Below are 11239 nucleotides of genomic sequence, written 5' to 3' on the forward strand. Positions count from 1 at the left end.
GTAAAACCACTTGTTAACATAAGTGTTCACTTTCAAACAGGACTTGAAGGTATCTGGAAATTAGCACAAAGTAAGTAGTGTTCTAAAGAAAAGATGTTATTCAGAGTCTGCAATGGGAACTGTTACTAGTGAAAAGTAGCTCTAGTTGCACTAAATTCTCCCATCAACATTAAGTGATTGAATAAAATTAATTACCATTCTCTTGCATTAATTTATAAGGGGAAATATTACGTTACATTTATTAGCACCCTTTTTCTTTAACTTCATGCTCATAAACTCTTTGGTTGACTTTTAGTATTTAATTTCCTTTATCTATTTTAATGTGTTTTTTTTTCTGTTTCCTTACTTCTTTCCTCTTATTCTTTCCTCATCCTGTTTACTACAGGAGAATCAACGCATGCAGCAGAATATAGACTCCGTAACAAAAGAGGTGTTTGATCTCCAGGAGACAATTAATTGGAAAGATAAAAAAATAGGGGTATGAAAAAAATATGGGGGAAAGGTATTTTTTCATTTTAGAAGTAGATGGATGCCCCCCACCCCCTAAGGAATACTGTGTACTGCAAAGAAATGAAGGCCACTCCCAATTTAAATATTTTAAATGCTTTGCTGTCTTTCTTTTTTAGAAAGTGAGCTCCACTTCATCTTTACTTACGTAATAATGAATAATACTAATTAAATCTATAACATAATAAACTGTAATGCATAAATATAAATTTTTCTTACAAAATACTTTTACCTGTGATCAGGGCTTGAAAAAGTCATCATTTCCTTATTCTTAACAAACATTAAAATTACCTGGGTCTGTGTATTGATCCATAGTGAAATAGTAACAATACAATTTTATACACATTTCTTCTTTCAGGAAGAACTGAGTTGATACGCTCTACACAGCTAATGTAGGTCAGGCAGAGTTTGTCAGCTTTGCTTCTGGGCAGCACAGGAGTGGTAAAACTGTCTCAGAGTCAGCCTGATCCTTCGTGGTAACAACATGGCTCTGAACCTGTGGCTGTTCTGGGCTACAAGTAGATTGCCTGGTAGAGAGAGGGAGACAGCTGGATAGTCTTTAGAAAGGAATCCTCTACCTTTTATTAACTCTAGGGTCAATTCTCTCTAACTAAATGACTTTTACACTAGATTTAGACAAATGCATATTTATTTGAAAATTGCTACATTTGCTGGAGTTCAAGTCATTTTGAAAAGTTATCTTTTAACTGATGGTGCCCAGTTAAAAAAAGCTCTGTTACACTGTCTTTATTCAGTCCATATTTATTTCATGTTTCAGTCCATCAATCCATACTGCAATCCTCTCTTCCATCATAAAATAATATTTCAACACTCTTAAGTTTTCTTCTGAGAGGTTTATTTTGCTTTAATTAATCATATTCTTTCCATACTTCACCTTTGTGTACTGGACTGTCCCACTTCCGGCAATTTTTTTGTGCAAGCACTTTTTTCTTTCAGATACGTTGCTAGAGTTAGCACAGAACATATAATCTATCTGTTGTTCAAAAAACTTTTTTTTTCTGGTAGCCAAAATATTTCTGCCACTTTGTGTTCTTGTAAACATCATAATTGGATTTTTTTTCTAGTTTTGATTTTTTTTTTTTTTCAATCTTGGAATTGAAGTTTCTTAGTTCTTAAGATGTAAAAATGCTGCTTTTTTTCTCACTTCCGTTATCTAAAAACATGTGCATATTTTTCTTAGCTCTCAATTTTTAAGTCTTTCTTCCCAGTACTGAGTACTTTTGCTAATTTTACCTCTATTCCAGTTTCAGAAGTCTCTGAGAAGCTTCACAAAGGAGCAGTTTACAACTAGAATTGTAACCTAGTATTACTATGTATGTAAGACTGATGCTGCCTCAGCAGAAGAAAGGGAGGCAAGCAGAACAGAGATAGCATGAGTCTGTTTTACATTTGCCTTCTTAGATTGTTGTGTTTCTACAAAGTGATTGAAATTTGCACTTGTATTTGGTGTTAAATTAGATCAGTTTGAGGACACTGAACTATAGCTTCCAGGTTATATTCCTGAAATATACAGTTATTTTACTGTTTGGTGGTTCCAAATTGTACATGCATTGCCAGTTTAAAATTAGCAATGGTGTGTCTGAGTTTAGTATAGATTTCTTGAAGGTTTTTTTTAATATTTAGAGAATAGGACCCCAGACAAATCTGCTTTCTGCCAAGTGATCAGATTTTAATCACTGGTCTGTTAAAACATACCTGCAGAGATTAGTTACCCTGACTTTTATTCCCTCCCCCTCCTGCCCCATGACAGAAGAATTGCAGGAGTAGATTTAGTAGAAAATCCATGTCAGATATTATAACCCCTGAGGATACAAACACTAGTAGTGTTACTAAAATTTTTCAACATTGAATAATGATTACTAATCTTTCCATAAGTAGAGATACATGGTTGTACCAGTTTCACTTCCTTCCCTATCCAAAATTTCTGATTTCAAACACTTGTGCATAGGGGGTGAGGACAGAAAGGATGTTTTGGGAAGTTCAGCAGCATCACAGGGCACTGCCAAGTGCACAGAAGACCTGTGTCTGCAGTGTGATTCTGGGCCCTTGTGTCCGTTCTCTCAAGTGGGTGAGCTTACTTCCCTTTCCATCTCTGCTATTCTTCAAAACTGGAAAAGGTGTATCTTATCCTTGAGTGGAACACAAAAGGATGCAGTAATTAAGGTTCTTCACACTGTTTATAACATAGTTACAGGGATCTAGTATGTGTTAGGAAATAAAAGGACATTTTGTGAATTCTTAAACTGTGATGTGACAGCTAATGCTTTCACACATCTTGAATAGTCTGTAGTATACAGATTCTAGATAATTACTAAAATTCAGCATCCTGCAGTTATGTGGAGCAATTACAATGCAAAGGTATACACCTTCATTTCTTTCGTTGTATCAGTCCATTCCTAAACATTCATGCATGATGCAAGGTTTAGCTGGATAGTTGTCTTGGCAAAAGGTGTGTACACTTTTGCAGTTACTGTATGGTGAGGATTATTTGTAATGCATGCAGTATTGAATTTGAATGGAATACTGGGATGCTGCCCAGTCAAGTGAAAATGTCTGATTAACTGTCAGGAAACACGGCTCCAGCATAGGTAGGCAAACCCAACTACGTCCATATTGCACTTTTAGCTACAATCCTTTCTTGTGCTGAAATAGTACTGCTAGTGTTCCCTGGTTTTGTTTTTTTTTTCCCCTCTAAAACTGATTGCTTCAGTTTTAGTAAAGGGTGGTTGTAATACTGAAGCAAGTAGTAAATAAACTAGTATTTGTAAGTGGATGAGAGGCTTATATATCCAAGGCCTTGTACAAGGTAAGATTTTTACTTCTGTACCTTATAAAAGGTAGAGGAATTAGTTCAATTAATGTAATAGTTTAGGATTTTTGCCAATTTAGTTCCAGCAAATTTTATTTCTGGCCACAGAGTGCCTGTATCAAGAAGAATTGCTTACTCTTTTGGTATTCAAATTAGTTTACCAAAATCTACCAAAAGTAGAATCCACTAATTAAAAGCTATTGTAGAATCTACTAAGACTCACCTGGGAAAAAACCGTGTCATGACAAACACGCAGCAATGAGCCTAGATATGTGACTTGTAAAAGGTAGTTCTCAGACATGTATGTTTATATATATTAAATACCTCTTTTAATTTCTTTACTTTTATTAAGCTCTTTAGTATTTACTTGTGGCAAATCTCTCTGCTGTCTGTCATATGCTTTTTCTCTGTGCCATTCTTTTTCTTGCTATCTGCCTGAACCCAGGCCCTAGAAAGACAGAAAGATTACTTTGACTGCATTAAGAATGAGCGAGATGAGCTCAGAGAGGAATTGGCTGACCTGAAGGAAACAATGAAGAGAGGAGAGGTACGTTGGTAGTAGTTACTTTACAGTAATAGAAATCCAGGAGTGGGGCATGAAATCAAGGTCAATGAAAAAGAGGAAGAATGGTTACTATTCTTGTGCAGTCTCAACACCTGACTTTAGGGTAGGATAAATGGTGCATTTTGTTGTAACTGTTGTGATCAACTTGAGAAGCTTTTTAAAAACTTTTCTGTCCAATTATATTTTAGCACTGCTCTTTTATGAGTAGGTTTTTTCTTTTGTATTTTTTAGAAACATGGATTAGTTATAATTCCAGATGGCACACCAAATGGGGATGTAAACCATGAATCAGTGGTTGGTACAATAACAGTTGTATCACAGGAAGCTGCTCAAGTCTTGGAATCTGCAGGAGAAGGACCACTAGGTAAAAATATCCTAACATACTTTATAGAACATTTGAAGTCTTTGTTTCCCTCCTGTTCACAGTGGGTTGTGATTTACAGCTACAAAAAGACACCTGTGATGCTTCTGGAGTACATGCTTACACAATTTTCTAGATTGTGGTTTGTTTTTTTTTTTTTTTAAGCTGAGTAAAAAGACACACATAACTTTTGAGGGAAAAAAAATAATAGTATGTGCTTGGATGTCTATAACTAATTAGGTCTCTTGGTCCAATTTCTGTTTTATTACTGACAGAAAATATCTTGCCTGAAAGTGTAGTCTTTTAGATTAGTATGCTTTCTGTTGTGTTTCATGAAAAAAAAAAAATTAAAAGAATGTGTAATCAATGAAAGAACTTCTGTTATAGAAAACAATATTAGTATAACTAATGATTTGAATTAAATATTTTTTGTTTTTCTGCTATTAACTGAAGGCTGGTATGTTGTTATTAGTGAGATATCAAAGTTTTACGCTCCCAGTGCTATTAGCTTTAAGGTTGAAGATAATTTTATTTTAAAATTAAGAAAAACTTATTAAAAATATGTACGTAGAGACTTCTCTGGTTTTTAATTGGGTTCTTTGGTTTTAGATGTCCGGCTACGAAAACTGGCTGGAGAAAAGGAGGAATTATTGTCCCAGGTAAAATAAGCTATGATTTTCAGAAATAGACCTTTGTGTATCCCTTTGCAGTCTATTAATGTATTAGCAATAAAGAAATATTAAGCACCAAAGAGGCTTAATCAAATACTTAGGCACTAAAGCAAAATAAAATACTCAACTTCTTAACTGGCTGGGTGCCAGGAATTATCAGCTCATCTCACTAGTGTCCTTATCCATGTGACTTTGATCTTGGTTGGTAAAGAACCCTCATTTAACAAACTGGTTAGCTGAAATCTAACTTGCTGATGACTCTACTATTAGTGCACATATGTAAAGTTGTTCTTTCTTTTAATTTGTCCCACACAGAAATAGTAAGGTCAGTAAAATGTCATTCTCATAAGCTGAAGTGGCACTTTCTTCCAAATTGCTAAGCGGTACTATTTTTTTTATAATTTCAGTTACTCAAATAGAAAAACAATATTATTGAAGTAGTTTTATTTAATACTCTTCAGTATTGGGAAGAGAGAACTCAAGAAAAAAATACAGCCATTGAACAATTGTTAGAAATACCGTAGTTTTTGTGCTTTTAGTTGAACACATTGCAAATTGGTGGTGTTGTCAACATTTGTTTTTGTTGGGAATGTACCTTAATTTTAGTATAGATACTTGGTTTAGAATGCCAATAAATTAGAGTGTTGAACAAAAGCTATTAAATATAAGTATATAAATGCATATACATCTTTACATATATTTATCACCATATAATTGTAAAAATCAGAGTTAAAATATTTTGATTTATATAATGAATGGGAGTTCTGCAAGTATTACTACCATATCACTAATCTGTAGGGCAATATTTTGATAAAAGAGGCAAAAATGTAGCTCCCACTTCTTTCATAAACCCCAGTGACAGAGGACATAGCTGAGGAATCTATATTCCCTAACTACTGGAAAAATCCCGAGACCGCTGGTGTAGCATAAAATTGAACTGTGTAAGACTAATGTGCACTACAGACTTGCCTAGGGCCATTGCTTCCAGGTGGAGTAAAAGAGAGGACCCCAAAAATGTTGTGGATTATTCTTTCTGTAAACTCACCAGGATATTGTTCACTATCTTCCTACATGTTTAGAGTGTGAAAGGTAAACTGCAGAAGAAATGCATAAACAGAGTTTAATGCTGCCTCTTCTTCTGGAAAGGCAACTCTGTTAAGAGTTTTGCAGAGGTGTTTGAGCATTGCCTGCAGCACTGACCAAACTGGTGGGTTTGGATTGTGTATTGACATGCAGTCTCTTTTTCACAAAAGAACACTTCTTTTTCAGGTTAGAAAACTGAAGATGCAATTGGAAGAAGAACGACAGAAATACTCTAAAAGTGATGTCATGAATCCAGATATCATAGGCTTAGAGAATGGTTCTGACTTGCAGCTAATTGAAATGCAGAGTAGGTATATGGTTACTGTTCAAAGGTATTCTGAATGAATGTATATTAATATATTGTTGAGCAGATAGGTTTTTTGGGTTTTTTTTCTGTTTGTTTGTTTTTTTTTTTGTCAGTTTATCTCCTTGCAGGAAACTTATCACTGCAGAATAGCTTAAAAATCTGCCTCTTTCAGCGTTGAATAACAATGTTCTGGGAAGTTATTTTTCAGTTGATGACCTTGCCTAGAATGAGTTGCCACTACTTGAATGATTTCAATTTGTAGATGATAAAATTTCAGCTGAGATATTTTGTTAATATATTTACCTGATTTTTAAATTTTGTTGAATCTTTGATACAGAAACTTAATCTAAAATACTATTATTCTCTGAAGCAAAACATGAAAAATATTAGTTTAACACAATATTCAGTGTTGCTACATAGAAGCACTAACCTACTTCACATTTCAGGCAGGCTGTTTCTTCAGCTGAAAACTGTACTTGTTTGACAGACTGTCATTTAATATGCTTGTGGCAATGAATGTGAACAGAGCACTGGCAATGTCAGGGCTAAAATATAACACCAATATAATTTGCAAAGCTCATTGGAGTTTGTTAGGCAGGTTCAAGCCTTGTGCTCCTTATCCTTCAAATGTTGTTACAGATGTCTAGGCTAAATGCTGCTGGTATTATGTCTATTGTGATTTGACCCATTTTGCAGTGTGTGTTTGTTATTGTGTTGATTCTCTTTTTTGAGAGATGAGTTTGCTGATCTAAATATGTGCTCTGAAAACTGTGTATCTATTTATATATCTGAGATCTAATGCACATTCTTACAGGAACAGTAGTTGTGTTCTCTAAATAACATCAACATTATTTCTTTTTCATACTCTCAAGATTTCTGGAAGAACATTTACCTCTTTATAATCCTGTATACAGGTTTCTCAATAAAATGGTCTTTTAAAATGAATTTTAATGAAAAGGAAAACTGACAGTAATATATTCATGTCAATTTTTGTCTAGGAGATGCCAATAGACAAATCAGTGAATACAAATTTAAGCTTTCAAAAGCTGAACAAGATATAACTACCTTGGAACAAAATGTAAGTATGTCTTTCTTCACATTTATTGTTATCATTACACTTGCTCAGCACACTTTTACAGTACTTTTTTCAATGAAATCTATGAAAACATATTTCATCATTTGATTCATTGTCTGTTTTCACAAAATGGCATTACATGTGTATTTTTTTTCATATTTCTTGCAATCCCATATCTGTGCATAGTCTAACCATAAAGGAAAAATAATTTGGAGTTAATTTACTAAGATGTGAATGTACAGCAGAATATAAAGAGGAACTGAAGCTACTAGTTCAAGATCATCAGTTCATGTAGCTTAATTACTGGTAAGAAAGTTGTATAGACTGTGGAAGGTACATAATTTACTCTCTGAAATTTAAGAGTTTGGTTTTATACATGTATCTATATCTCACCCTGATTTACTCGCACTTTGATTCTAAGTTAGTAACATGGTATTATAATTCAGCATCTCTATAGATCACCTAAAAATCACATAAAGGATTATAATTTGAATCAGAGATGCATAGTTGGTCTCTCTTGCACAGCAACAGGCTACTAGCACGTTGTATGGATTTGGGGGTAGCAGGGAGCTATACATATAATAGTCCAACAAGTGGGCTTTGACACCTGCAAATTGCAACTAGGATTTGTCTTGAGCCCCCTCTTCAATGCTGAACTCTGTGTTTGAGCTCAAGACCTCCTGCTTTATTTCCTGGTAACAGTTACAGTCTCCTTTCTACTTTGCACCTTTTCATATGGTCTCTACTTCTCAATTTTCCAGCTTTGGTTTTTAATCCCATGTGTTCCCTAGTTCTTGATTATTTTTTTTTTCTTTTTCCAACTCTTCTCTCTCTACTTAGTTGTTTAACCATCTCTATCTTCTCAGCTGTCCTATGCTGTTCCATTCTTTACTGTTTTTTGTGACCCTTGCCAGGGAGCAACAGGCAGTGAAGGGTGTTCCAAGTTTCTGCCCACAGTTTCTTTTACTGTTTTATTCATTCTTTTAAGCACTCTATTTGCAGTGATGGCTGCTGCTAACACAGTTAAACTCCCTTTCCAGAGGGAGATGATACGGATAATTCACAGGATGCCTTGTGTTATGGTGACTTTTCAGAAAGGGAAGAACAGCTGGTGGCAAATGAGCTCAGGCTGGAACACCTGAGTAATCATTCTTTTTGTCTTGTTTGGGTTTGCAGATTGGTCGACTTGAGGGGCAGGTTGCAAGGTATAAAAGTGCAGCAGAAAATGCGGAAAAAATAGAAGATGAACTCAAAGCTGAAAAGAGGAAGCTACAGCGAGAGGTAATTGGCTTAATTTCCTGTTCAGCTCTATGCTGCTTTCACTCTTGAACTGCCATGTCTTCTGCCTCCAAGCTCTGTTTTTTTGTAATCTTCAGTCACAACTTTTAAGTGTTTTGGAGGAGACCTCTAAGTCTATCAGTGTTGCACTCAGAAGATAACTGTAGCACATAGAAGTAATATTAACTACAACTCAATGCAGTACTTCCTTAAAAGAAAGTTGTGTTTTCTTCTAAATGTGATAACTTGTACTATTTTAAACTGATCCTTCCATAAAAATTACTGGGAGCTGAATGCTCCCAGTGTCAAGTGCCAGCCTGGGAAGTTTCCTGCATGCACCTCACAGAGAGCTGGGAAGAAGCTGTATTTAACTGAGCTGTTGATCATGCTCGCATAAAAGCTGCTGTGTGACTACCATGATGCCTGCTACACATGGGGATATATATCTATCAGCAAGTAACAAGGGTGGAGAGGACTTTACCTTTAAATAGCATGTAATAGGGAGTTGCAGGCACCTGCCTCTTGTGGAATGAGTACATGTTTCATGTTTCAATTCCTTCTCAATATTTTTTTTTTAACAATTGAGTTCCAGTTCATCTGACTGCAATAATGAAAGCATTCTGTCTTAACTTACGTAGCACTCTTATAAAGTATATAATACTTGTATTCCTGATTTAATTTCCTCTGTCAAAGCTTAAGAACAACAGAAAGTCCAAGTAAACTTAAAGTGATCCTAACTTTTGCTTTCATTTTTTAGCTAAGAACAGCACTGGATAAGATAGAAGAGATGGAGATGACCAATAGCCACTTAATGAAAAGGCTGGAGAAGATGAAGGCAAATAGGACTGCGCTTTTATCTCAGCAGTGAAGTGGAAATTGAAAATGTGATGCACTGCTCTTTGAATAACTAGCCCCTAGCTTGTTTTTAAATACAGACTTTCATTGGCACAAACTATTTGAACACTGAGCTGTTCATTGGTGGTTTAGTTTCATAATTAAATGACATACTTTTTGTAACTTATGAGAGAATGAAATGTAGTTTGAATTCCCATATGAATGACAGCAACTTTTCTGTAGCGTTTGATTCTAGAGTCAGAGCTGGAGCACAATGCTGTATGTTCGACTTAGCGATAGAAAATGTTTTTACAACTGTGGAATCAAGTTTAATCATGATCTCTTTTGGCTGCTTTAATGATGCTTGGTGCTCGGAGACAACTGCATGAATTCAAGAAGACACTGTTTTACTGTATTATAAACTAACGTATATTTGCTCAAGACATCACACAGCACAAGTGCCTTTTCTCTGCAATTTAGACTTCATTGTTGAAATAACCTTTGAAATCAGATAACATTTTATTTTAAGATACATTTGGGGTATTCACTAAACTTTATACATTTTGAAAATGCATTTTTGTAAAATATTTAAATTTATAAGAAAGAAATAGGGACTGTATATAAAAAAAATCTGCTTTTTTGCATGGGTCTGAGTTCCTAGGTAATTTTGTCAAATACAAGCCCTGATACTCTTGGTATTAAGAGTGCAGATTTAAAAACTTCTGTTGTGCACCATCAAATTGTATGTCATCTGCTGCTTAAGTGTGAGTTGAAATTTTAGGGTGGGAGGAATGGGTGGGAATTGTGGCTAAGGAGTTTATTAAATGGACACTTTACTGACCAAACCCAGATGTTTTGTGTTTTCTTTTAAATAAGATACTGAGATACCAACAGGACAGAGGAAAATCTTTGCAGAGTAGTAAATTCTAATCTTCATATTCTTGAAAAGTATCTTTTATTTTTTGCTTTGAAATAGTGAGTTTGAATTTTTTTTTCTGATTTCTTAGCCTGATCTAGTTTTTGACAGTACTGCCATGGAGGATGGGGGCAGTACAAGGAAGAAGGTGCTTTCTGGAACAGTGTGGTTTTTATCTGTTGCCTACACTCCACAAACAGTGAATGCTCTTAAGAACTTCCACTCTTTTTAGGCTGGCACATCTCAAGTGGGAAATGAGCAGCACCTGCAGCAGCAATTCTGAAGTGTTTGAAGTGGTGTTGCCCCTGTGTTGGACTTTCCTTGAGGCCAGCAGGAGCCCAACATTTGATCTAAGAGGAATAATTCTTTTGGACTTGTTTCAGATGCTTTCCTGTTGCAAATTGCTACTCTTCAGGTATATTTCTCAAAGCGAGGCAGGTTTCAGGACCTTTGCAATCCAGCAGATTAGTGCTTCTGCTTGTACTAGGGCTGCTTTGCAAAGAACAACCATCTTTACAGTGCAAAAGTGAAGCTTTCTGTCTTTATCAGTTTGGATGCCTCTTGGACTTGGAAAAGAAAATCCCTGCTGAGAAATCTCCTTGTAAGTAGCAGATCTCCCTAGGCCTACTCATGAAACAGGAGACAGCTATAGTTTGGTGATCACATAGATCATCGTTTGTGCTATTGGCTCTTTGCATTCCATTGTGTACTTGTTCAGAAGAAACTATCAGGGTCTTGATTAGTTGTTCTTAATGGTGTGTATTCTGAAGATAAAAGAATACTTCGGGGGTTTTGAGAGTGTTCACATGTAC

At 35.3% G+C, this 11239-nt stretch overlaps 1 protein-coding gene across 7 annotated transcripts in view; it reads left to right on the forward strand.

Moving 5' to 3' along the window:
• The window catches only part of LRRFIP2 (LRR binding FLII interacting protein 2), a 58085-nt gene extending 47729 nt beyond the window's left edge, over nt 1–10356 (forward strand). For 3 of the 7 annotated variants that reach the window (XM_086743019.1, XM_086743013.1, XM_086743014.1), the window contains 8 exons: nt 386–478; nt 3783–3884; nt 4134–4266; nt 4873–4922; nt 6204–6324; nt 7323–7402; nt 8576–8680; nt 9435–10356. In XM_086743019.1, coding sequence (XP_086599145.1) covers nt 386–478; nt 3783–3884; nt 4134–4266; nt 4873–4922; nt 6204–6324; nt 7323–7402; nt 8576–8680; nt 9435–9545 — 795 coding nt within the window. In that variant the 3' untranslated portion in view covers nt 9546–10356. The remainder of the gene's footprint in view (nt 1–385; nt 479–3782; nt 3885–4133; nt 4267–4872; nt 4923–6203; nt 6325–7322; nt 7403–8575; nt 8681–9434) is intronic. The other 4 variants (XM_086743015.1, XM_086743016.1, XM_086743017.1 and 1 more) reach the window with 2 other exon arrangements.
• Nucleotides 10357–11239: the final 883 nt, after the last annotated feature.

Source organism: Chlamydotis macqueenii, chromosome 2 (genome assembly GCF_036417535.1).
Source record: "Chlamydotis macqueenii isolate bChlMac1 chromosome 2, bChlMac1.mat, whole genome shotgun sequence".
Taxonomy (NCBI): domain Eukaryota; kingdom Metazoa; phylum Chordata; class Aves; order Otidiformes; family Otididae; genus Chlamydotis; species Chlamydotis macqueenii.